We start from the raw sequence: 26,382 nt of genomic DNA, 5'->3' as shown, positions 1-26,382 counted from the left end.
AGGGGTTATTTTAGTGATAAAAACTTAAAAATGGCTATTTAAGAGAATTACACAAACAAGATTAACAAAAAAAAAAGAAACGCATTTTTATAAATTAAATATTTATATAATCAACCTAAAACGGGAATAAAGATCTGATTACAAACCGACTCAAACAAACGAGAATATGTTTATAGTGTATACAATTACCAACTATTCATTTAAATATGTTTATAGTGTATACAATTACCAACTATTCATTTGTATTCGGATCTGATTTGTCGGATTTTCGAGTTTATGGATTCAGTTGTTTACGTTAATTCAGGTTTTATATATATATATATATATATATATATATATATATATTTGGATTGAATTTTGTAAATAATAGTTGGATCACATAACTACCTATCTAATTGCTAATCCGGTGTTCCATTCCATGATGAAGACTCATCGCTTTGGACTACTACTTTGTTCGACATCAAAGTACAACAAGGAAGCGCCCATGTATCTCATGTTTCTTCAGCTAATCAACTTGCTAATGCGCTTACAAACCCACTCTCACGTTCAAGATTTCAGAAACTATAAGTTAAGATTAGCCTCGCAAATGGCGGTCCATCTTGAAGGAGTCTATAAGATATAGACACAATATATCACAAGATCAATATGATTGCTATCATTATGCTACATGACTGCTCTAATCAAGCATCGTATATATGTCCCTTTCCATCTTGCATGTCTCTCCTCTTGTATAAGTACAGACCATTGGTCTATGCGAATAAACATCTTTCATATCCAATAGGTGAATGTTGTGTAATCAAGCATTTTAGAACCTTCAAGTGTATCTTCTTTTTATCTCTGTTACTTCTCATTGTATACTAAGAAAAATGATGCATACACATTTCATTTATTGAGGAATGTATTCCTGTTTTGTTTTATTCACACCTGCCTTTATATCTCTTTGTCAATGGCCAAACTGAATTTTGACATGGATCTTGTTCATATTATGATATTATCTAATCAAGTTTTAAAACTTTCTAGGACAGTTCTCTCAAACGGTAGAAATGTTTTCAAATAAAAGGGACTTTTATATCTGCAAATATGATAACAACTAATCAAACACATTACCAACAGAAGATAAGTCGAAATGTAAGAGTATACAATATGGAAATGAGAAGCCACATCTTCCTTACAACAAAAGAAACCCCCCCCCCCCCCCCCCCCCCCCCCCCCCCCAAAATGCGATTACAATTATTTATTTTGGTGTGGGTTTCTTCCAGGGAGTGGGCTTTATCTTTTTTTCCCTTTCTTTTTTTTCACATCAGAAAACACTTTCAGCTGTCTCTTTTCTCCCATTCTTAACCTCTTAATTGGTTAAAATTCAAAACTGTGAGATACAACGACGGTGAAGAGCAGCCACAGATTTAATATGTTGCTTAGTTTCTTCTTTCCACGCATTAGCAATATCATGAGCCACACTTATGGCATCAAGCGACGCACCTGAGAGTCCTCTTCTCGTGAACCCCACCGCATACAATCCAGCCTCCCCTTTCCACTCTTTTGGAAACGGGTTATTCTCTATCCCAATCTCCGCCAAGTCGTTCTCCTTCGTAACAATACACCAAACAACACTTTTAGTATTTAAAATATTCCCTATCAATCAAACGTCTCTCAACTGTCACTAACGGTAATTCCCTCCCATGAACACATTAATCATATAAAATATAATGTTTATGTTTTCTTTTAGAAAATATAATGTTTATGTTTTGTCTACCTTAAGCCATGAAGAGACATTGCTTCTGTAACCAGTCGCAAGAACGACTGAATCTATCTCCAAAACTCGGCCATCCACTAGCTCAACCTTCCCGGGCCCAAACTTGACGATTCCGGGAACGATTTTGATCTTTCCTGATTTGATTTTAGAAAAGGCTCCGACATCTAGAACTGGAGTTTTACCGGCGGTGTTCTTCAGATCTAACGGTCCAAGTTCCGGCCTCTTAAGGCCGTACTTATCCGTATTCCCCAGACTTAACCTGGTGAGAAGGAGCAGAGTCTTATCCACGAGCCAAACCGGCATCCATTTCATCATTGTTACACCTATTTCAAATGTAGACTTCCCAAGAATCTCTCTCGGCAACACATGAACCTATTCCATCATATAAAAACAACAGAGTAAATATAAAGTTCCAAAAAACAAAAAACAGTAATAGAGTAAATACTAAGAACCAACTTGTAATAGTCTTCAAAATATTAGTGGAGAGATATTTGTAAATTATTATTATTATTTTAGTTGAGAGATATTTGAAAAATAATAACATCTCTCAACTAAAATTTCTCAACAAAAATAATAAATATTTTAATAAAACAGTCTTTCAAAATTTATATTAAGATATTATTTTTTTTGATGAAATACTATAATTTGAAAATATTTGATGTGCATGGCCTACAGGTTTATTTACTGATTTTTATTTTATTTTTACTTACAGAGCTACGAACGACCATTGACGGACTTGCATCGTGGTTGCATAGATCAAGAGAGACCTCCATGCCGGAGTTTCCACATCCAACAACCAGAACTCGTTTTCCACGGTACATTTCGCCGGATTTATAATCACTAGCGTGAAGAACATCACCACAAAAATCCTCTAAACCCTCAAACTCTGGAACCACTTTCTCAGCATTTTCTCCCGTTGCCACCACCAGCCACCTGCAAATATACTCGAACTCACAAGAACTAAGCAGCCCCTTCCTCGAAACAGTCTTGACCCTCCACAGCCCAAACCTCTTGTCGTATTTAGCTGACTGTACAGTCTCGTTGAACTTAGGTTGGATATCAAAGTGGGTTGCGTATGACTCAAGGTACTGAATAAACTGATACTTCGTTGGATATTCCGGGAAGTCATCGGGGAAGGGTAGATTGGGTAATTGACAGAATTGTTTGGGAAGATGAAGCTTGAGACGATCATATGTTCTGTTTTGCCACAGAGAGGCTATGCAGTTAGCTCGCTCGAGGATTATATAAGGAACTTCTTGGCGTTTTAGGCTGGCGGCAACAGCTAGGCCCGATGGACCGGCCCCGACGATTACCGGCCCGTTAACCCAGATGCAACGCCGGGAGAACATGTCGTCTTCCTTCGGGGTGAAGTTTGGAAGCATACTTGAGATGCTGACACAATTTGTGTTCTGGTTAGTACACATCTTTTTGGGAGTGTTTAGTGTTATATATACTTGTCTTGTTTGCGGGACGAGTTTTAGGGCAAGAAAAGATGTGGATTTGGTTTGTGTCTATTTGGATTGAGAATAAAGAGTTTAAATAGAGAAGAGTTTCAAGCAAATTGGCCTTTTGTATTCGAATATACAAAAAAAAAAAACTTGATTAGTATAGTCTTTTAGTTTAACTTCAAAAATCTTCAAATGATAAGCTTGTAGCGGCTTAAGAATGAAATTCATAGAAAACTATTACATTGAGGTTGTTGCCATTTGCTTACTGAATTATTTCGGTTCCTTTCAACTTTTATAGAATCTCGTTTGAGAAAAACTTATAATAATACTGTATGATTGATTATTCATGTCACAATTTTTTATCAAAAAGAGTAGAAAACAACCAATAAAATCCCGAACTTTCAAATTAAAGCAAAAAATCCTTCAACTCATGTGTTGAGCCTAAAAATACTTTAATTTTTAAATGTTGGACATTTTAACTTTTATTTTGTGTTGACTCAACCATTTTAAAAACTCGGAAAGTCAACTATTAAACCATAAATGTTTGCTTAGAAATTTGTCTTCAACACCAATATCATTATTCTCAGCTTCATTATTATTCTCATTAGTCTCACTATCATCTTCATTATCATCTTCTTCATCGACTTTGTTTAATTGTAGTTTCCCTAACACTTTCGACTTAAGATCTCTCACTACGACGTACCCGAAGTACCCCATCTTTCTAGCCATCTTTTGCATTATCAATGGCTATGTGTTTTGGAGATTAGAAGACTGAGAGATTAGAGAATTAGAAAACTTAGGTTTCGCGAAAAAGGGGATGATTTAAATGTTTACAGATGTAAGACAACATCATTTCATTAATGTTTAATCGGTTTTTAAAATGACATTGTTTAATTAACAGACGTTTACGGGTTAAACAGTTGACTTTCAAGTTTCTAAAATGACCTGATCAACATAAAATGAGAGTTAAAGCTGATATTTAAAAGTTGGAGTATGTTTTTGTTCGAACATGAGTTCAAAGTTTTTTTGTTTTAATTTGAAAGTTTAAGGTTTTTATGGCTATTTTCTGTTAAAAAAATTGTAAACATAGTTTTTCTCTTGAGATGATGTAAGAAGCTTGGTTTTCGCGTCTTAGTTTCCCTTAGATATTTTTCTGATTGTATGGGTTTGCAACTAAAACTTTTGAGAGACATTTCGAATGTAGTAGATTGGAGATCGATGTTTTCTTATTTTTACTATAGACAACGGTTTAATAAGAAGCAAACCTATGTAATACCAAAAAAATAAATTGATTTTATAATCGACAACTGTAAAATAACGTCTTTCACTAGTTGAGCCACCAATATTTAGAATGAATATTTCACCTCTCATTTTTTCAAAATGTAAGATTCGAGTCAAGTCTAAAATATGAAAAAAATATGTAAAGTAAGGGAAAAGGAGAAGATCATGAAAGGGTCCGATCCATTTGAGTTGGCTATTGTTTTATTTTCATAAAAAAAGACTTCTCTTATGCTTCTAACAACTTACATAACTGAGCGTTTAAATCCGGCCATTAGACGTTAAGTGTTTGGTCGGAAGAAAATCATACTAAAGTTATGACATTTCCCTGTGTTATCTGTTACAAAATTATAAATTTGGAATGTTTTAAGAATATCTACACAGATCAGTGCATAAACCAAATCTAGGGTTAGATTAGATACGTATGAAACTGAAAGAGAAAGATGAGATATATACATGTGACGTAGTCTAAAATATGGGTCTTCATTAATGTTAATATTTATTTAATTTGGTCAATTCCTCTTTCAATGCTGCAATGAAATGTCATAATAATGCATCATGATGATACAATAACTCAACACAATGATTAGAAGAAGCTGCTTTCATTTAACATTTTACCAAAAAAAGAAGCTTGTTTGTTTCTGTTAATGTTTCCCTCATAAAAGTAAAATTAACACATTTTGTGAAAGGGTTTACTAGTAAAATTAACCCTTTGACTTATATGTATACCATCATCCATACAAAATCTATATCTGCTTATATATATATGACAACATGCATTTGAATCCACCCAAAATGGTGAAATTTCCCCCAAGATCAGTGAAAGACAATAACAATGGTTATATATAGGGTTTATTGGCTTAATAGCTATATTTCAGAAGAAAATCAAGAGAATAGACATGATTTTGATAGAATATAGTGACTGTCTTTTTGCCATCATTCTAACTGGTTATACCCTTGTTAGTAATAGGTACCCGATTCCTTCACATAAAAAACGATGTGGTGATTCTGTGACTCAAAATAACAATGAGCGAATTTTGGAAGCGCGTGAAATAAAACGGCGAAATAGAAGATAATGAAACGTATATTCTATACCGATTGCAAGCGTTCCATACTAATTTGGGTAGAATAGTATCACTGTAAATTCAATTCCGATTGAAAGAGCAGCAACACTGAAAATTGAGAAATAAACTAATGAACTAAATCACTAAACACAACTTAGAAATAGAAACCATTGACACAATCAATGTTTAAGCTAAAGAAAGTGATAGTAGACCGTCTTATATTTCTAAGGACTACAAAGAAAGATAATTTCCATTTAACAACTACTAATAAAAAAAATTGAAGTATACTATTTTATTTAGCGGTGAACTATTCCATATGCTAAAGTATAAATGAGTAAGTTAATAATTATAAGTCTTATAGGGGTAAACGTACACAGTCGCACAATCTATTACGAGAATACTTCTATTCTATCTAACCCGTACTATTTAAAATTGTACCATGTACACAATCGATCCATGTTTGACCAACATGAAATACAAAGCTAATGGAATGGTAATAGAATACTTGACAGTGAACACTAGACCCAAGTTAGAGAAATATAAACCCCAATTCATCTTCCATAATACTGGAGACATGTATTTATAGTCCTCATGAACAACATGAAATACAAAGTTAATAGGGACAGTAAACACTAAACCCAAGCTAATGTATATTCTATACCGATTGCAAGCATTCCATACTAGTTTGAGTAGAATAGTATCACTGTAAATCTAATTTCATATGCTAAAGTATATATGTGTAAGTTAATAATTATAAATGTGTCTTATAGGATTACTTACACAGTCGCACAGTTCATTACGAGAAGACTTATATTCTATCTGACCCGTACTATTTAAAATGGTACTGTGTACATAGTCGATCCAGGCTTGACCAACATGAAATACAAAGCTAATGGGATGATAATAGAATACTTGACAGTAAACACTAAACCCAACTTAGGGAAATATAAACCCCAATCCACCTTCCATAATACTAGAGACATGTATTTACAGTCCTCATGAGCAACATGAAATACAAAGCTAATGAGGATGCTAATAGAACACTTGACATTAAACACTAAACCCAAGTTAGGTAAATATAAACCCCAAAACATAGGCAAACCAAACCTTCGGGAAATTAAATCCACCTCTTATAATACTGGAGGTATGTATTTGTGGTTTTTTGAAAGAAGAAAAAGCCATCCACGTATAACTTTATTAATCACATACATAAGCATCGAGAGTTATATTCCATATCATCTAAGTTTTATTCCATATCAGATAAAAACTAAACCCTAAAATCTAATAACTAAACCCTAACCCAAATATAAACCCTAAACTCATATATCAAAATCTAAAAAATACATAATGGTATGTAGTATTAAATTATATTATATTATATTATATTATATTATGTAATATGCCAATTCTATATCACCAAAATTAAAACACATGATATGAAAGTTCAGAAGTGTTCTATTCCATATCCAACCAGAATAGAAACAAGTATTGCTTTCCCAATGGTGAACCCAATATTCCAGAAACTAAACCCTATCCAATCATCACGAAACCCTACACGAAAATATAAACTCCAACCCATATATCAAAATACGCAAGTATTAAATTTATATGAATTCAGAAGCAAAATAAAGTGATATTAAACGTTTCAATTTATAGCATGAATGCAAATAAGATGATTTTTCATTTTACATGATCAAAATATAATAGAAACATATAATAGGTGCTCTAACAGAATAAATGTGTTATGTAGAAGCGCACATGTGCGGATGGGTATGGCGATGACAGAGGTTGAAATAGTTGTTAAAACTTTTGTTTCCAGTGGGTTCAAAGTCTATCTCAAACAATCTACTCGCAAGCTTTAAATCGTCCATGCCAGATCTGAAGGATGAAGGTAGGAGGTAAACACGGTTAGGACAGAGTACTCAATGCAAATAAATTGAATGGAATACAAAATACTGCAGTAGCAACCACTCAATTCCATCTCAAATAAAATATGTTTACATACAGTTATACTAGACCATGTCGACTAGAATAGTAATGAATGATCTCATACTATGTTCACACGCATGCTAACCTATACCATCTCAAATAGAATAGGAACGAAAGATATCATACTATGTCAATACAGACAAACCTATCTATCGCAGATGCTATTCGCTAGGAAAACAAAATTCAAATTTAACAAAGACTAAGAACAGCTGGGGAAATCCCAACCCCAAATCACCCAACCCCTAAATCAGTTGGAGAACTTCGTTCCAGAAAAGCAGATACGACATGCAACGGCAACGAGACTGTAGATTTACTAAAAGAGTACCTTAGTTCACAGTATAGCGCAAATATGAAATAAAATTACAGGAGATGAAGAGAATCGAAGGTTAAAACCTGAGAACGTGACGGAACTAAAGAGATCTGAGAAGAATCGATGATTGGAATTGGAATGGGTACGGCTTCGCACTATTCACCGCTGCAACTATATAACAACGTGGTGTGTCCGACAATTCCAGAAGAGTAGTTGAGCGCGGGCTTGCAACCAATGAGTAATAAAGAAAAAATTGGTGAATCCGACGGAGGTGACGATGTGGAATTGTGGAGCAACTCGATGTCGATGACGATGTGAAGACAATTAAACCACGATTTACTTTTAGTCTTTTACACATAATAATTATTTTTTAATTGTTTTTTCTGCAGGTTACGCCGGTTACAAGAAGAGACAATACTATATTATTATATATATATATATGACGGTGTGTATAGAAAAATTAGGAAAATTGGTTATTTGGTAAATAGGCTTTTTTTCCTTGTCATACGGTCCAATTTCTCTTAAATATATAGTACTGTGATAATTATGCAGTAGATAACACCTCTTAACTCATTTCACCATTCGAGGTTATGCTCTCGAGATTCAAAACCCCAATACTGGTGAATGCATGCATAATGCGGGCCCGATAAATGGTTGCAATTTGATTTAATTTTACGTATATCGAAACAAAACAATTATTAGTATTTTTTTTTTTTGAAAAAACAATTATTACTATTGTTATGGTAAAACAATTAGCAGTTCGTTGATGGAAGAAGATAGAGATCGAATTTCATATAAATCTTTCATGTTAGCAACTCATACTAAAAATATCATGTGGATGTGATCGGGTGATACAACAGACTCAGAAAGATGCTAAATGTCTCGAATTTGAAACATACCACTTAGATTTATCCATATTTGTGGTTACACAACGTGGATACTAACTCTCATAAAGAGCAACCGAACTTACCTATCATTGGTGGACTGGTCCCCAAAAAGTTTGTGAGACCTTTGGATTTAAATACCCCCAAAATCAAAAGAAAAAAAAACTTACAGTGTGCTAACTAACTTTTGATATTGGGATACTGTTAACTTTATCGTTGTAATGAAAATTGAAAACAATAGAATCTGATGGAATTGTTGAGTTCACATATTACGATTAAGATTCAGTTCGAAAATTGTAAATACTCTCCAATCTATCCTATTATAAATTATTTAAATTATTCACATCGATAATAAAGAATTGTTTTGCGTAAGAAATTAATCATCATACATGATTTAGGAAAGAAGATTTACTCAGGATGAAACCTCGATCGATGAGTGACATAGTGGAGCTGAATCGGGAACCGTTTTCTCGCAAAAATCTAGCATTCCTAAGTTAAATCTAAGGAAAAAGGTATGTAGATGCATGCATATGTCGTCCCTGAACAATAGTTTCACACTTACACTAAGCCTTCGCAATTCGGGATTCGGCTCGCCTATTTTAGATCATATCAAATAGTTGGGACAAGGGATTAGAGGATCCATATAGAAATCTTCAATTTTTTTGGTTCAGATAGATTTGGATAGTTTTGGGTTCGAATTGATTTGGATACTTATTTTACTTATTTTAATATAAAAAATAACCGGGAAATTCTAGGATACCAAACAATTCGGTTCGGTTCAATTATTTAGGTAATTCAGATAAAAATATCAGATATTCTGGTAAAATATCGCGTAATTTGGATGATTTGGATTATATTTTAAGGTAATTCAGATTATTTCAGGATAAAAATATCTAGACATTTTTGGATAATTTTGGATACTTTGTATAATTTATTTTTTCAAATACTTTTTGATATGTAAGTATATTTAAATTATATTTATAAATTTAGTTATTTTATATGTATATCTATAATTAATATTTATATATATTCTATATTTGTCCGTTTTTTTTTATTCTGGTTCGGCTATTTCAGAGTATTGATCTAGTTATTATGAATAGTATCAGGTTAGTTTTCCTAATCCGGATAAAATGCTCGGACTTACTTACATAGATGAACTTAGGTTTTGTTACTTTATACACTTATGGCTCTCCTAGGATGACGAAACTATTTATACGATCGATAAATAGTTCTATTTTTATTTTTGAAGTAATATAACTAAGGAAATGAGTTGCTGTTATTTGAAAGCTACCAAGATCTAGTAAACAGTTTTACTACTTAAAAAACATAACTAAATATCCATCGGAAATTTTCGACGAAATTTGACAAATTATTACTTGAAAATTATTGTGTGATCGTAATGCGTTCTGTATATAAACAACTTACAATATACCGTTTTAGAAAGAAAAAAAACTAGTACTATTATATCGGAGTTTTGGCGCCAAAGAATTAATGATTGCGAAAAAGGAATTTCCGAAACATTTTTATATAATACCCACCATTTTTAGATTTTCTGACAATAATCAGATCTTGGTGATAGTCAGCTTCTCTTAATCAAGTATCTTGATTAAACAATTCTACTTAATTATGAGAGCCAAAACCCATGTTACTATTTTCAATATAGCTTTGGTAGCAACCCGATTTCATGCACTATCATAACACGATAAATATTTCTCTACTGATTTTAAATGTTTGGAGTATCTAATGGGTAACATGAAAATATTCCTAAACTAGCGGTTCTCGTAATTTCTCTATTTATGGTTTACGGCTTGTTTGACCAACATATTATTGATTGGGTATAGATTATGTTTAGCATTACGGAATTGGTGAAAAGGCCCTATAAACAATATGTAAATTGGTAGTAACTGTGATAAGTTTTAATAGTATTGGAGCATATCTCATTTTCCGTTTAGACAATGTAGAATGATCATCAACAAAAATCTAAAATGCAAGTCTAAAGTACACACACATGACACATATATATGTACTTAAACTAAAAACACGATATTGTATCTTTCTTTAGTATATTATCTTGTAAGATTTTAAATACTGAAAACATTCATTTAGCTGACCAACTTTCATCAACTTTTCTAGAACATTGATACTGAAAGACTAAAGACAAAAGACGAGAGAATATAAATGCATAGTGATGTATATGTGTTTTTTTTATCAACTATATACACATATATTAGATGAATAATGCAGACACATAAATATATGTGGCTGCATTATAAATATAGTCACCTATGTTCCAAAATTATAGTCACCATATGATAAGCAGTACCGGTATAACGTTTTACACTACTCTAAACGAATTGAAAACTCAACGTCATGTGATGTTGTAGCCTCTGTTTTAGTTGCTGAAGCAAATGCACTGAAGGCAGGATTGGAAGCGGTTGTGGCCAAAGGGATCAAGGAAGTGATCTGCTACTCTGACTCTAAAAGTTTCATCAATCTTATCACAGGAAACAAGTCTGTGATTGCTTTCAAAAGGATATTTCATGACATTGCCGTGCTGAGTTCTACCATATCATCTATTTCTTTTAATTTTATCTCTTATTAAAGATAAAGTATCCCACATCTGGGAATTCAATGCAACGCAGCGGCTGATGGATTCGCCAAAGAAGCTATGTTTACAGCTAAAAACTATATGTCTAGTTTGTAAGACTGTTTTAAAGTAATGAAGTAATGGTTTGAAAAAATCGAATTTAAAACTATGTTCTTTTATTTATATTAGAGTATCCAAGATCACAAAAATAATAATTTAAATTTTCATAATACAAAGAAACTGTTTGTAAAAACAATGAAATTTAAAATAGTTAATGTTGAAATAAAGCTATTCTTGCATTTTCTATAAAATCACCTATTAAACTCATGTAGTTACGTTTTCGACTGTGGTGAGTAGTGACTAATACCGGAAGGGTTACCAATATGTGATAATAAATATTTATGTTTGATAACATTTCTCTATTTTTCAAAAAAAAAAAAATCAAGCATTTCAATAGGCTATCGATTTCTATTAGTATTAGTTGTTGGATAATCTTTAATTGCATAAACAAATAATCACCAACTACGTTTAAATGAATACCATTTTGTAAAGAAGTTTCAAGATTCAAATACGATGTTCTCAGTGTTTTCATTTGCATATGTTGGTCTTTTATATCAAACAAAATCCAAAAAAAAAAATATCTTTGAAACTGTTTTGACTAAAAATTCCTAACAAATATTATTCTAACTAAAATTGTTTAAGTTTATTTATTTAAAAACACTAATAAAAAGTAAAATAAAAATATCTTCGTAATCAACGGTTTAGGTGGCTTGTGTTCTGAGTTGGCTCTGATGATAAGATAATATAGTTTTTTACCTCCTGTTCCATTTGTGACGTCGGCTTAAATCCAAGAAATTCAAAACTGAACTAAAAACACTTGGTTCACAATATTTGTTATCAAATAAGTCATTGCACACACATACATATAGTGCATGTATATTATGGAATGGGAGAAAGGGACAAAAGAAGAAGGGTAAGTGATAAATGCAAACTAACTCCATACCATAACTATAATAACTGTAAGGGTATGGGAATTCCATGTGCTCAGATTCTCATGTTTTCCGGATTTTATTGGTCCGCTTTCATGCCTTCTCAGTCTCGGCCCTCAGGTGATTTCACCGTTGGTAATTAATCCCTTCCCACTATTTTTAATTACTAATAAATAGGAGTAATAATTAAGAGTATTATGAAATAAAAATTCTTAACTACTCTTCCAAAAATCATAACTATAAAAATCTTCTTTTTAGAAAATTGATTAAAAGCACAAGACATTCATTTTTTTCTTAAAAAAGTATTAAAATATAAATAAAAACTAATTCAACTAATTATCAAAAATTTATAAAACACCAATTGTTACACAATAGTAAAACTTAAAATTAATATAAAGATATCTACATTTTTTGGAGTGAGTATAACTAAGAAGTGAGAACGTTCATTGAACTTGTCTTTACACCTTTGTGTAAACACTGTATACGGATTTGAAATTTGTGATGATTGGATGATTAAACTTTTGACTGATGTCTTGATACTTCGTTTTAGACTTTCAGAAAATTGCAAAAACATCATCCAAACTAAAAATATTACAAGACACATATTCTGTGAATCTTTTACTCACTAATGGTGTCTACAATTCTCCAACAGCAAACGTTACACAGTTTGCTCTACAAAAAGAGTTTATTGCCTTACAAGTAGAGTACTCGCTGGCTTTAAACCTAACCATCCTATGGGATTCTACATACCGTAAATCTGTGCAAGCGACTACTGTACAATTTGGTTTCATCAAAATCAGTGGTAAAATGAAGAAATAGGTCTCAGCCCTTTAGAAACTGGAAGTTAGGGTTATCAGCGAGTTCGATCGCTGGCTTTACGTTGGCAAATTCTTTTTCTTCCATACAGTTGGAGATTTCATCGGCTGCAAAGGGGACACTGAGTTTCACAAAGACAATGTTCATGAGGTTAATTATGGTCTGAATAACTGGAGATATTTAATCGTCTTCTTAATATTTTTTAATACCTGGAATCATTGTCTAACAAGAACGAACGGCTGTCTTCGTCTTCATCTGTTATTAGAAGTTTCAAGTTGGAAATCACCTGCATCATCGATAGAAAACATTGAACCAGGTAATGAAATGATATATGGAGATTTTATGGTTTGCTTGACAGGTGTAGAGAGGAAACATACGTCTGGAGATACATTCTGATCCTCGTTGTCATCAATTTTGCAGAAGGTACATATTCTATACAGTTGCTGAGTACTAAGAGCCTGAGAGATTAAAGAAAGAGTGAAGAGGGTGTGACTATTACCATGCTCCAAGCATCTTTCTATTTTTTTTTTTTAATCTTGAAATGAATGTTTTAGATCAGAGAAGGAGAGAGTAGTTACCGGGCAGAGGTTAGTGGTAAGATCATCATATATAATTGTGGACTTCTGTTCTGTAACCTGTAAGAGGAATCAGGTGATATATTCAGGACAAAGAAAGAAGAGAGAGTGTTGTAATGCTACTTAAAGTTTCTGTAAAGTTGGTTCTTAAAAGACAGACCAGGAGCACCACGGCTTGTCTTGTGTGTTTGAGTTCTTCCCATGAAGACCCTACAAACTGCATTCAGGAGAATATAGTTTCAGTGTTTGGTTTCTAAGATCATTTTAGACAAATACACTTACCTCTTCAGTTGCCTGGCTACACCATGCCTCTAGTTCATTAAACCAAGCATTCACTTTTTTGCCCATGTGGTATGTACAGCATTCTCGCTCCAGAAGGCTGCATTAGTTTTGTTACAGCTTTCAGTTTAATGGTTGATAGTGTGGAATATGTTATTTTCACCCCCGTTAAAGGTTGATACCTGTTAAAGACATGAACATTGATGCCTTGGAAGGTTTGGCTGAATATCTTCTGAGTTAGAAACATCGGAACCTGTAACAAGAAGTTGTTCAGAGAGGACATTGAGTAGATACAATCACATTACCCTCGAATACAGAAAAGTTCTTACGTAGTTTTTCTTCAATGTGCCGAGAAGCCGATTCAAAAGATCTATGATGCCTTGCCAAGGTTTCTCTGGTGAATTCTCTGCGGATGCCGTTGCCGGTGGATTCTCTTCAGATGTCTTTGCCTGTGGACTCTCTTTAGATGTCTTTTCCTGTGGACTCTCTTCAGATGTCTTTGCCTCCGTATTCTCTTCAGATGTCTTTTCCTGCGGCTTCTCTTCAGATGGCTTTGCTGGTGAATTACCTTCAGACAGCTTGTCCGGTGGAATCTCTTCTGATGGCTTTGCTGGTGAATTCTGTTCAGATGTCTCAGCTGATAAATTCTCTGCATAGAGCTCATGTGATGAATCTTTCAGTCCCTGAGCCATTAGTCGAGAATTATAACAAGTGAGCTGACATCTCTTTGCAGAGATCATGATCTTCAAAATTTGATTAGATTTTCTAGTAAAACATCTACCTGAATGCATGAGGAAAGCACAGGCTCTAGTTCTGTCTTCACATTCTCTTGAAATATCCCAAATATCGTTTCAACGTAGGCTGTGAGCTGCTGCTTGAAAAGCAAAGCAGGAACTCTAGCATCTACTTGTTGCACTACGTCACCTGAAAGGCTTGCCGAAGAGGTAGAACGGAAACCCTGAGACATAGCCAGTCATGTTCGACATTATGGCCATATTAATATGTTTCTGGAGTCAGTAAAGATGTTGTTTACCTGTGTCATTCTCCCAAAAAATGAAGTCGGCTGAGGAGGTTTATTCGCACTAGCACCGTTTGTGCCATGAGTTTTCAAGCTTCTTTGAAGCAAGAACAGTAGCGTAGATGTGTTTGTTAGCCAATACGTCAAATTATCATTATCTTCCGGATTCTAGAAAAGGGAAATAAAGAAGAAACATGATGTCAACTTCAATCTAACACTGTTTCTGTTAGACTACATTGATGCAGACTTCATGTTTACCTCTATAGCGGAACGAAAGAGAGGAACAATACGATCAAAGATACTGGTTTTCTCTGCTTCAAATAGTTTCCAATGAATGAGACATTTATATATTGTAAACGCCGCAACAGGCTTCCCATGGCTGAAACCGATATTTTGAGAAACAAAACTTAGAAGGACGTCAACGTATTCCTGCATCATTAAAAAAACATGAACATAACTAATTAACCAAATGCAAAGAAGTATCACAATGTTAGTTACATACATGTGGTTGTTGTTCGAGAGTTCGTTTAAACGACATTGCCCCAAACTTTCCTGAAGGTATAGGAGCCAATGATACCTGTAACAAAGAGCAAAAATGATTGAAGTGTGTATGTAAGAATAGTTCATACAGATTTTAAAAATTAGACCACTTACATGATGTCCGTTCTCCATTGGCTGCAAGATGTAGGTGAAATCAAAGAGGTTAACACATTTCTTGAAATATTCTAAGGATATGAGAAATTGCATAGAGGTGTTTTTTTTTACCGGAGGTCCTGAAAATGACACCTGGGGTGACATTTTCTTTGAAGCTGAGTTAATCAGTGCTTGCTGCCGTAGAATTTTTTCTTCTGCTTCCATGTCAGAGACCTTTTCCTCAAGCCTAAAGATATAAGAGTAGATAAGTAGTGCATATGTAGTAACTGTTACCTTTGGTCTAAGATAGAATATGCAAACTGATTACATTTGCATAGATGTTTTTAACTCGATTAGTTTTGTCTCTGCGTCTACAACCTGCTGGAGCCTCTCTTCACAAAGTTTACTTGCTTCCTCATACTTCTTCTCTGTTTCTTGTACTTTCTTTTCCAACAAATCTACCAGATCCTGTGTAAAAAAAAATCAGTAACTTAAGAGACATAACCCACAAAACTTGTAATGGAAAAGGATAAATCTGTCACAAAAACTTACATATAACTCTTTGTTTTCAGCAGCAAGCTTGTTGGTCATTTCATTATCAACTGAAACATCATCAGTTACACTCTCTTCTTCTTTCAGTATGTGTGTCCCCTCCTTGTGCTCGGTTGGTGAATCATTCTCATTATCTTTCTTTTCTAACGAACTCACCAGTGCCTGAGAAGTAGCATACATCAGATTAAATAAGAAAAACAAGTCTGAAAATACTAAAAGGAATCTTTATAAATTTACCTTGAGACGTTCATTCTCAGCTGCAAGATCACTCACAATCTCATAATCAGATGAAGCGCTTTCCTTCAACTGCTCTCTCATGTTTGAGCTTGTTTCGTCATGTTTTAGGTCTAAAGCATCGATTTTCTTCTCCAATGAACTAACCAACGTCTAATAAATGGAGTGTTCTTAATGAGATATAGAATTATCTAGAGGAAACATAGAAATCTCAGAGGAACCTTCAAAACCAATATCATGAGATTCTACCTTCAGTTGTTCATTTTCAGCTTCGAGTTTGATGATTACATCATGGTCAATGACGGGAACCTCTTGTTTTATTTGGCCTTCACTTAGCTTACTTGTTTCTTTATCTTTGGTCTCGGTTCCATCAGTTTTACTTTGCAATGAGCTCACCAACTCCTTAAGAGTTATAAGGAAACAGAGTAAAACAGAGCAAACCATAAGCATACATTTAATAATGAACTTTATGGACTTACCTTGAGATGCTCATTTTCTGCAGCGAGATCATGCGTCATCTCCAGATCCTTAGAAAGTTCTTCAAATTCTAATTGCATGTCTTGTAAAGCGGACTGCAACTTCAAGATCTCCTCACTTTTGCTTTCTTGAGTTTCCCCGAGCTGAAGTTTCATATCATCCAAAGCTGCTTTCAGCTCCTCAACTTCTTGAGTTTTGGCTTCCTCAAGCTTCATCTGCACAATAGAGTATAAACAGAAACACAATCTAGTATTATAGTTTAAGAAAACAATTTATTCAGCGTGGAAAGTTATGTGTGACTTTAGTACCCTCATCTGTTTCTCAAGCTCTAAGCATGAAGTGAGTTCTCCCAACTCCTTTTCTAACTTATTCTTCGCGTCTTGGAGGGCTCCTGTTTCCTTAGCAGCCTGGAAGAAAAAGAAATCATTTGTTGACAAACATGTTGAAGATTCATGATATCTCGTAGAAGTTTAGTAAAGAAACCATTTTAAGCTTCAGCAATTCCCGCCGTGCAACTTTCACTCTCCAGCCACATTGAGTGGTAACAGCTGCTTTCTTCATTCTCAAAAACCTCCTCCGACAAAAAAATCTTCTGACCTGACTCTGTGGAATCAGCAACTTACATGTTATTGATGCTCAAAACAAATGAAAGATCACTGTCATCAAAATGAGGTTTCAAACTTGCTTGAATAATGACTGCCGCTCTTCTCTTCTTTCTGTATTGAAGTTCAACTCTAGCAGCCCTTGCACGCAAACCAGTCTGAACATAAATAGCTGAAACACACAGCCTTTTATAGGCTGTCTGGCGTATATAAGTCCTGGCCTGCTTCTGAATTCTCAGAGAAGCAGCTTCTCTTCTCATGGACTTAAACTGACGGCGTGCAGTATGTCCTGTGGGAGAAGACTAATAAGACCTGAAACTAACTCTGAACCCAAGAAAATTAATGGGATACAACATGTATTACCTCTACAAAAGGCCTGGATTTCAGTTGAAGCGGATTGCAACATCAAATATTTTTTACGAGACTGATAAGCAAGGACTTTCCTCTGTATGATCTTTGCTGAATGGCCAAGAGCTTCAGCTCGGTGAGCATCCAGCTCCGCTATCTGACCTGCCCTAAGAAACACCTTCGTCTTCCCTATCTGTAGTTTGAAAGATAAATGTAGTAACATAATCCGTTAAGTATTAGTACCCTTAATTTGTTTTCTTGTCACAAGAAAATCATCCATCAAGAAGACTGTGAGATAAAAGAGTGTGATAAAAACGCACCTGAAAACCTTTTAGGTCCACTTTTGCTAGTAGCTTTTTGCAAGCATCAACTTCGTCAAAGCTTCAAACACAAACAGAGGCAGAAAAGTTTTATATGAGTCTAAAACCATAACTTCTATTAGCACTAGAATAAGAACTTGAAAGGTTAATTGCAGAAGTTATAAAAGGTGAATCTACCTTTTGTTTGTAGCATCTGGTCCTAAAATCCGGAACCTAGTTAAAAACTCACTGAATGACTTTCTAGTAGGATATCCAGCACAGCTAATTCTAATGGCTTCCATGACTCCCTGAGGTGAGGCCACGCAAAGATGTTTCACAAAATCAAGTAAAATGGTTACAGTTACAAAGATGAAAATATAAGGTTCTATGCGACATTAAGCTTACCCCACACCTAAGTTGATGTAGAACATTAAGGTTCTCAAAAATATCTGGCTTAAGAACGTTATTTGGTTTAACACAGCGTACGTAGTGCGGCTCTGTGGTGCTCAACGTCTCGAGCAAAGATTGTAGTTGTTGCTGTATTTTAGTACATGATGAGAATCACAGTAAAGTATATGTATAAGCGGAATTTTTTTATTGTATCCATTATCTTCAGACCTTGAACTGAGAGCCTATTGATGAGAACTTGGATGATTTTGAGGATTCCTCTCGTGGTTTTGGAAACAAAGACGAGACGAAGGAGCACTCTGAAGAGTTCATGAGAGATTGATGTTCTCCAACAACATAATCTTTGTTCTTGTCCAAAAATAGTTCAGTCTGATAAGTTACCTGAAATTGAACAAGAAGATAATCATCACACTGAGTTTACATGTTCTGACAATAACTTACAAGAGAGACATGTATAAGCACACGCTTCTAAGGTATTTAAGATGACTAACATCACCAGCATAATGGCAGATGGTAAAGTCTGTACGAGCTAATTTTGGTTTGGTAAAACGCTTGTGGCTGTTAAATGTCTGGTATAGCTTTTGCGCAAGTGTTTCATGTGTGGATCTTGGAAACATACTGTAGATCAGGCAAACACAAACTCAGCCTATTATTCAAGAAAGTAAAAAGGGAATAAATGAAGAAAGAAAGTAAATGACGGTTTGATACATTACCACGCCTCATCGATAAGGGCAATAATGCCACCAGGTTTCTGACATGAAGCAATGTGATATTAGAAACTGGAAATCAACATGTCTGAAAACTGGATCTACTAGGGAACTTATTCTGCTACTAATTACCTTTTCTATAAGATCAAGAACATCCTGATTATCAATAAACTCTATGTAACTCCAGTCAATCTCTTCTTTAGTATACTCTTCTTGCTCCATTTTGAATACATGCTGTAAAAGAGAAAAAACACATGCATAGGGATCAACACTAAATCAGATCAATCAAATATCAGTACTCTGAGAAGAACATCAGTCTCCAACCTGGTTGAAATGCTGTTGCAGCTTCTCGTTTGTCAGGTTTATACAAAACTGTTCAAAGCTACAAAAAATTGTGAAAATAGAAAGTCAACGTTGGAATTGTAACAAAAGCATTATTACTGCTATCAACTAAACCACTGAAGGAACGATCCATAATGAATTAATGATAATTTCAATATTGTCAGAAACCACAAGAAAAAAGAGAGATCCAGCAATAAACCATCAGCTCATTGTTTGAAACATAATATTAACAGAGCATATATTCAAATCTGAAAACGATATTTAACAATTAAAGAATATAAGAGCGTACCGGTTAAGCACCTGTTTGTCTTAAAACTCTCGAATCCATATATATCCAGGACTCCAATAATGTATTTTGAACTGGGGTCTTGGCCAATAGAATTGTTGATTGTTGTCACAAGCCTGAGAGCAATAAGTTTGTAACCTCTTTAAAAAAATTAAAACCCCAAGAAGCATATTAAGCCCTTCGGAATGAGTCGAGTCAAGTATTGTTAACCTACCAATCAAACAATTTAGAATAGACAATCTTGGCAAGAGCATCTCTGCTTAGAGCTGCACTACCAGGATCAAGCGACTTCGTAATGCTTTCACCACGCGTCACCATTACCCTTTTGCATAAGGAGTCCTCTAATGCTTTCTCATCACACCTGCCAGCAATGAATAAACAAGGTAAGGGCTCTAACTCCAGCACACAAGAAAACTGTTATTCAAGAACACATAATATTGAAAGAATGTACATGAAAAGCTCTGCAGCCACTTTCAAATGGAACCGGGATTTATCGTCCTTGGGTTCTGCAGCATCTGATTCTTCTCCTTTTACAAACTCAATGTTTCCTAGATGAAGAATAGCAGCAACTACCCGGAAGATTGCATCCTACAAAGTTAAAATGTAAGAAGAGTTGTCCTCATTACTGAATACTGATCAGATAGAAAGTACCTGTTCTTCAGAGGTGATCCCAACAACGTCCATAGCTTTCCTCGTATCTAGGTATTCCTTGGAATCATCAAATGCACTCAATGCATGGCAATTCGATTGATTTAGGTAGTGGAATGTGCTTGGTTTCCCTAATTTATACCGCTCAGTTTCCTGAAATCTCATAATAACAGAAGCTAGTTTTGTAAAGTATGAATATCACATGTACAACCTAATGTAAAGTACGCATGGAAGGGACCATAGTTACCTGTTCTGGCGCAGCGCAGAGCATGTAAAAGCAATGATAGTTTCTTTCAGGGTCAGACACTTGACAAACTCGTGACCTCTCGAGCAAATATGTCCTAATAGCAGCTCCTGAGATTCTTCCCATATGATTGAACTGAATCTCCACAAATTTACCAAAACGACTGCAATATGAGATTAATATGTCAAGTTTTCGCTTCAACAAATACATAAACTGGAAAAAAAAAACAAGAAAATGTGAAAGACATTCCACCTTGAATTATTATTTCTGACGGTTTTTGCATTGCCAAAAGCTTCTAAAACTGGATTTGACTGCAGAAACAGAAAATATAATGTAAGAAGACATCTCCAGAGAGGTGAAAATCAGTCAGTAAGTCTATCTATCTTTAATAAAAAAATATGTAGATAGATACCTCCAAAACTTGCTGCTCTACAGATCGTCCTTCACTCTCAGCTTTACCACCCATGTATGCAAGATACTGCATGAGCATCTTTGTGCTCTCAGTCTTCCCAGCACCGCTCTCTCCACTCACCAAGATCGCCTGGCTCACTCCTTCGTTGATCATTTTTCTAAATTTTAACATTCTTGATGATTGTGAGGCTCAAACAACAAAAAATTTGGTAGTTAAAACGTTTTCATCTAGGAAACAAGAAGATTACCTGTATGCAGAATCAGCAACAGCAAAAGGATGTGGGCTTAAGTCGCCAAAATCTGAGCCTTTATACCGTTCCATGATCTCGTTTCCATATAGGTGGGGTAATCTTTTAAAGGGGTTCACAGCTATCAGTATATTCCCTGTGTATGTCTTTAACAATTTGAATAACAAATTAGCCTTAGCTGTGCAGTAATATTAACATAAAAGGAATGAAAGAAAAGGTTACATGCTTACATAAATTTCATTTGCATTGTACCGGGACTTAAGATTGAGAAGAACCCCTGGTTCATGCAAATAGGCTAGCTTGGTCATGTCATCGACGCCAAGTTCAGGAAACTCAGGATCCTTGGGGTGGACAGCATTTACCTTTGCCGTAACCTAAATAACAAATATTAGCACTTTATGTTCACTACTACCTATCATCATCATGTAGCTTGAGAGCCAAGCAAATCTCATTTATTTAAAAGGGAACTACTAACCGTCTTGGTTTCGCATTTGACTTTGACCACATCGTCGTTAGCTTCGACAACTTCTCCATCAAGCCAGGCTTCATCTGTATCTTCTACCCAGACGCACGACCCCAAAGCTACCTTTACTGAAGCAGCCTGATCATAAGGTAAACAATGAGCAACACGAATAAATCACAATGCAGCTTAGAGAAGAGCATGTCGTACCATTATTACACGGCCAAATATTTTTTAGATTTTTCTAGAAACGTTCCCGAATGAAGATTTCCAAACGGGAAAAAATCATTAGAAAAAATCTAAGAGAACCTAATCGAAATGTGTATCCTGGGAAAGTTCTCCACCATGGATCCAAAGATGAATCAGACACAGAGAATAATATTCCACTAACGTTTGTCTCTATCTCCAAGATTCAGAATCAGGACATTCACGTTCTATACGAAATTTCACCAGAAGAGACCTTAAACCCCTTAATGCTTTTTTTTCCTTTCCCAGTACCTAGAGAAAATAATATAAAATTCCCAGAAAAGCTACAGATTTTCGCAGAAACTAAGTAATTTTCTCGAGTTTTTCTTCTGGATGTTTTTTTTTGTTTGTTTTTCCTGCTTTGATGCCTTGTCTCTCCCCCTGGTTGCTAGAAAGAGAGAGAGAGAGAGAGAGGGCAGAGAATCCACGTAGGCGTGCCAGGTAAGATATTTAGCGTTGTGATTCCCAAATTACCCTCAAACCGACTCGTTATTCGTAACATTCTCTTAGACCGATCCGGTTAGTTGTATTCGGTTTCAGTGGAGGAGATGATGCCAACTTGGCGCAACATCAGTAAGCAGAAATATTTCTTTCTTTCAGTTACTCTCTTGATTCGCCTGACGTTAACAGTAGCTCATCTTCCTCGTGTGTGTTCGTCCTTTTTTGGTAGGGGTGGACAAGGATCGAATATCCCAGGTTTTTAAAATATTATAACCTTAAATATATAAATTTTGATTCGATTCAGTTATCCATTCCGGTTCGAACCATTTCTTCAGTAACTGCAGATAGCATGTGGAACATTTCTTCACTTACTAAGTGAACATTATGACTGATAGTTGATCGTTCTTTGCTCGATTCTGCAGATAGCATGTCGGAAAGAAGCTGGAGCTTTCACATGCTTTCTAGGCGAAACCGGAAGGTATGGACCAGATGATTTTCCTGTCCCAGCACTGCACCCTCATTTTAAAGTTGATTCCCTTCCCTGTCCAAAATTCAGAACATATTGGAGACAAACTTTAACCTCAACCCATAGTTCCTCATCTTGTAACCTCAGTGACAAAAATAGTCTCTTACTCAACACTAGTTTGTAGCAAGGATAGCTATAAATATCAAATTCAGAACATATTGGAGACAAACTTTAACCTCAACCCATAGTTCCTCATCTTGTAACCTCAGTGACAAAAATAGTCTCCTACTCAACACTAGTTTGTCGCAGGATAGCTATAATAAATATCAAATTACTGAGTTGCACACGTAGTTGTCTAGTAAATTCAAGATTTTAATTCTTCAATATCATCTCAATCGCTATTAGTTTTTTTTTTTTACTTATCTAAGTCTAGTTAGCACAATCAGATCATGTCACATGTCCGTAGAATGATGCAAACATTACATTTCTGTTTGATGACTCCCTAATGCCATATCCCCAGTATAACAGCGATTACAAATAAGACCAACAAGGTAAAGTTGCCTCCAGGAAGAACCCATGACCTGCAAATATCAAAAGCTTTTTGGTTTCATATCATTCCTTGCAAAGATAATTGACATAAAGAACTGAAACAAAGTTGTATATTGTTGGGTGGAAGAAGAAGATACCTGAGCTTCTTTCTAGACTGCTGAATATAAGCCATTGCAGGAGGCAGTACACCAAAGAGGAAACAGTTCGCATAAACACCTGCAAAATCCAAAGCCCTCGAAAACGTTGAAGGAAAGTACGTTGCAATCAGAGCTGGAACTCCAAGCACAAACAGCATCACTACCGCTTCAAATCCATCACGACCTCTCCCATTAGTTCCACTTGACTGCTTAGACACAAGCCTCCATGTATCAAGAAGCTGTTTAGGGAAGCTAACAGCGTATCCGATCAAACTAGTGGCTAACGCCGAGAAAGCAAAACCCTGAACAGCAGATAAAGCAGAAGGGTTCACAGACAGAAGAAGCGAGATAGGGTCAATGGCTGAAGAAGAACCCACAGGGACTTTGATCCTAGCAAGCCCCAAAACAATGAGGTTCCACGACAACACCATAACAAACGGCACAACACCGCCCACAAGAACAGCTCTCCGAGCATCCGAAACCGAGTCCCCAGCAAGGTTGCATATAAAAGGAGTGATGACATGAAACCCCAGCGTCAGCACCATAACGGGAACCGCAGGCAAAACCGCCGAAACCTTCCAACAAGACTGACCAAAGGAAGCCAACACGTTGGACCGAGCCACGGACAAACCTATAGCAACGAGGGAAGTTATAGAGAACAACATGAGGAAGCAGAGACACCTGTTGGCGACGTCAATGGCATTGAACGGGAAGAAACCGATCAAGACTCCGGAGACTAGAGGGAAGATAGCATTGGCTAATAACGGATTCATTGTAGGAAACCATTGAGAGACAATAGAGCCAATCCCAGACACGCAAGCAACCATCAAAGCAAAACTCAGCGAAGCATAGACAAAAGCAACAAAGACTCCGAACTTATCTCCAAATGATTTAGTTGCAAGGCCCGTGAAGCTGACCTCTGACGCATTGTCTTCTCTCATAGCTGCGAAGCTGAGCTCAGCCACGAGGAGGATAGAGGAGATGACGTAGACCCAAGAACAGAGTAAAGCTATGGTAGATGGGATCGAACCGGATCTGATGGTTGCAGCTGGGAGGCCGAGCATTCCCGGGCCCACGGCGGTTCCGATGATCAGACTAACGGCGGCCCAGAAGCTCTTTCCGTTCTTGGGTTTCTGTAAAGTTTGGATCTTTTCGTCGTGCGGTGACTGAGGTTCGTCGTGGTCTGTGCTGCATCTGACGAGTGAAGGTGAGTAGAGAGAGCGATTGTGAGAAATGGGTTTCTGGTCTTTGATGGTGAGCTGCGGTGGAGGGGGAGTTTGAGTATGACGACGGTCGGAGAGCTTGAGGAAACTCCGGCGAGGGAGGGCGTTTTGGGGAGAAAGATGAGATTTTGTGGGGGTTAGGCAGTGCTGACGAAGAGGAAGAGACATTGATGTGATGTGGGAGATTCTCTGTCAAGTGGACCTGAGCTGGTTTGGTTTTGTTGTCAAGTGTTTCTGTTTAGAGTTTGGAAGGTTTAGTTGACTCTTTAGGGCTTTTGTCTAATAAACCAGACATAAGGGGGTTTGGTCTAATTTTTTTGTCTCGGGTCCATCTTTTAAACCAAATTCTGGTTAGAAGTGACGTTTCTCAACAGAGCATTTCAATCCGATCGTGTCTAGTCTATATGAAAAAGAACGCATTTAATCCTACTTTCTTTCGCTAGTGAGTCCCACCCTCATATTTTTGAAGTAAAAAGCTGGCTAATCTATCAAGGTTGTAGTCATATTCATTAGATCCGAGCAATCTGTCTCAAAAAATACCAAAAAGACTCTCAAGTCTCCGTAGTGTGTGTTGTCCCGTCTGTTGCTGGAATCCGGGTTTAGTTCTTTCCCAGCCCGGACCTAAAGGACAGTCCTTGAACAGGTCTGTTTCTGATTTTCGGAGAAAAGCAATTTGTGCAGGCAGCTATTGAATCTACTTCCCACTAACATCGTTCTCTTCGTGTTCTAGTTTCTTAGATCTCTCTTTTCATGTTTGTCTCGGCTAAATCTTCTTTCCGGTTACTACAAGTTTGTATCAATATTTGATGTCATTTTCGCTCCAAAGTAGAACGGTTTCAAATTCGATTGATTCTGCTTCCCGCTTTTATTGTTTTTTGCCATGGAAGTATGTTTTTAGAGGTCTTATAGTTTGTTTATCACATATTGTAAGCTTCAGCAATTCATTTCTGAAATGATATTTACCATTTAGCAAAAAAAAAACTCTCAAGTCTCTCATGCAAGATGTTGTCCATAGTAATCCTTCTATCTCAACAAGTAAGACCAAGAGATTTTTGTTGCACGTCCATAGTTTGAAAGTTCCAGTGTCCATCTGAACTTTTAAACTCCACTCTAATCCGCTAACAATGTCATTATCGATCTATGAGATATCGATTTGGCAAAATAAAATTTGAAGAATCTAAAAAAAAAGCTGTCACGACAAATATAGTGAAAGGATCATTAAGGTCCTCTTGTTGGTTAAACCTTTTTCAAGATTATGTCTCGAAAAAAAACTAACCAACAAAAGAAAAGTAGGCGAGAACCTTGATGATCCTCTCACCACATTTGTCGAGACAATTCCCTCTCTCTCTCTCTCTCTCTCTCTCTCTCTCTATCTCTCTCTCTCTCTCTCTCTCTCTCTCTCTCTCTCTCTCTCTCTCTCTCTCTCTCTCT

General features: G+C 35.8%; 4 protein-coding genes and 1 long non-coding RNA gene across 11 annotated transcripts in view; 1 reads left to right on the top strand and 4 right to left on the bottom strand.

The window, feature by feature from the left end:
- LOC117134085 overlaps nt 1-26,382 on the bottom strand; it is a 905,201-nt gene that overhangs the window by 242,288 nt on the left and 636,531 nt on the right. The gene's annotated exons all lie outside the window — the stretch shown is intronic.
- LOC103867554 (probable indole-3-pyruvate monooxygenase YUCCA7) lies at nt 1,238-5,899 on the bottom strand. The gene is made up of 3 exons (XM_009145633.2): nt 2,464-5,899; nt 1,754-2,125; nt 1,238-1,585 (listed from the first exon to the last, which is right to left on the bottom strand). The coding sequence occupies exons 1-3, from the start codon at nt 3,175-3,177 to the stop codon at nt 1,361-1,363; spliced, it is 1,311 nt and encodes a 436-aa protein (XP_009143881.1). The 5' UTR covers nt 3,178-5,899; the 3' UTR covers nt 1,238-1,360.
- LOC103867553 (myosin-10) lies at nt 9,634-22,328 on the bottom strand. 6 transcript variants are annotated; one of them, XM_009145632.3, is made up of 42 exons: nt 22,100-22,328; nt 21,905-22,030; nt 21,660-21,803; nt 21,430-21,575; nt 21,183-21,339; nt 21,023-21,081; nt 20,774-20,933; nt 20,530-20,679; nt 20,330-20,466; nt 20,093-20,239; nt 19,893-19,994; nt 19,575-19,632; nt 19,383-19,484; nt 19,257-19,294; nt 19,035-19,161; nt 18,754-18,924; nt 18,541-18,672; nt 18,334-18,443; nt 18,157-18,217; nt 17,852-18,029; nt 17,572-17,777; nt 17,370-17,489; nt 17,195-17,293; nt 16,889-17,101; nt 16,659-16,811; nt 16,413-16,562; nt 16,176-16,337; nt 15,952-16,091; nt 15,756-15,870; nt 15,645-15,665; nt 15,493-15,567; nt 15,249-15,419; nt 15,006-15,158; nt 14,754-14,930; nt 14,302-14,655; nt 14,155-14,225; nt 13,976-14,072; nt 13,854-13,910; nt 13,697-13,753; nt 13,496-13,576; nt 13,328-13,404; nt 9,634-13,239 (listed from the first exon to the last, which is right to left on the bottom strand). In XM_009145632.3, exons 1-42 carry the CDS (start codon nt 22,100-22,102, stop codon nt 13,125-13,127), a joined length of 5,172 nt encoding a protein of 1,723 aa, XP_009143880.2. In that variant the 5' UTR covers nt 22,103-22,328; the 3' UTR covers nt 9,634-13,124. The 6 variants fall into 6 exon arrangements, 5 of the variants coding, with proteins under 5 accessions (XP_009143880.2, XP_033147607.1, XP_033147606.1 ...); XM_033291716.1 differs by having other exon boundaries at nt 15,645-15,870; XM_033291715.1 differs by having other exon boundaries at nt 15,249-15,665.
- LOC103867552 (tyrosine-specific transport protein 2) lies at nt 21,430-26,314 on the bottom strand. 2 transcript variants are annotated; one of them, XM_009145631.3, is made up of 3 exons: nt 23,729-26,314; nt 23,526-23,623; nt 21,430-23,117 (listed from the first exon to the last, which is right to left on the bottom strand). In XM_009145631.3, the coding sequence occupies exons 1-2, from the start codon at nt 25,117-25,119 to the stop codon at nt 23,545-23,547; spliced, it is 1,470 nt and encodes a 489-aa protein (XP_009143879.1). In that variant the 5' UTR covers nt 25,120-26,314; the 3' UTR covers nt 21,430-23,117; nt 23,526-23,544. The 2 variants fall into 2 exon arrangements, with proteins under 2 accessions (XP_009143879.1, XP_009143878.1); XM_009145630.3 differs by lacking the exon at nt 21,430-23,117 and having other exon boundaries at nt 23,419-23,623; nt 23,729-26,312.
- LOC103867551 lies at nt 22,714-23,388 on the top strand. The gene is made up of 2 exons (XR_004458254.1): nt 22,714-22,831; nt 22,999-23,388. It is a non-coding gene; the product is annotated as an uncharacterized LOC103867551 (long non-coding RNA).

This window comes from Brassica rapa, chromosome A05 (assembly GCF_000309985.2).
Source record: "Brassica rapa cultivar Chiifu-401-42 chromosome A05, CAAS_Brap_v3.01, whole genome shotgun sequence".
NCBI lineage: Eukaryota > Viridiplantae > Streptophyta > Magnoliopsida > Brassicales > Brassicaceae > Brassica > Brassica rapa.
This window is presented reverse-complemented; position numbering and strand designations above follow the sequence as displayed.

What these genes read in the sequence shown, in the direction of transcription:
- LOC103867554 (XM_009145633.2), bottom strand. Translation starts at nt 3,177, where the DNA reads ATGTGTACTAACCAGAACACAAATTGTGTCAGCATCTCAAGTATGCTT. An exon ending in CAATGGTCGTTCGTAGCTCT is followed by an intron (nt 2,126 to 2,463) that starts GTAAGTAAAAAT and finishes ATGATGGAATAG; the next exon opens with GTTCATGTGTTGCCGAGAGA. An exon ending in ATGTCTCTTCATGGCTTAAG is followed by an intron (nt 1,586 to 1,753) that starts GTAGACAAAACA and finishes ATTGTTACGAAG; the next exon opens with GAGAACGACTTGGCGGAGAT.
- LOC103867553 (XM_033291714.1), bottom strand. An exon ending in CTGAAAATGAACAACTGAAG is followed by an intron (nt 16,563 to 16,658) that starts GTAGAATCTCAT and finishes TCCATTTATTAG; the next exon opens with ACGTTGGTTAGTTCATTGGA. An exon ending in AATGTTCATGTCTTTAACAG is followed by an intron (nt 14,073 to 14,154) that starts GTATCAACCTTT and finishes AAACTAATGCAG; the next exon opens with CCTTCTGGAGCGAGAATGCT.
- LOC103867552 (XM_009145631.3), bottom strand. Translation starts at nt 25,119, where the DNA reads ATGTCTCTTCCTCTTCGTCAGCACTGCCTAACCCCCACAAAATCTCAT. An exon ending in CAGTCTAGAAAGAAGCTCAG is followed by an intron (nt 23,624 to 23,728) that starts GTATCTTCTTCT and finishes TGATATTTGCAG; the next exon opens with GTCATGGGTTCTTCCTGGAG.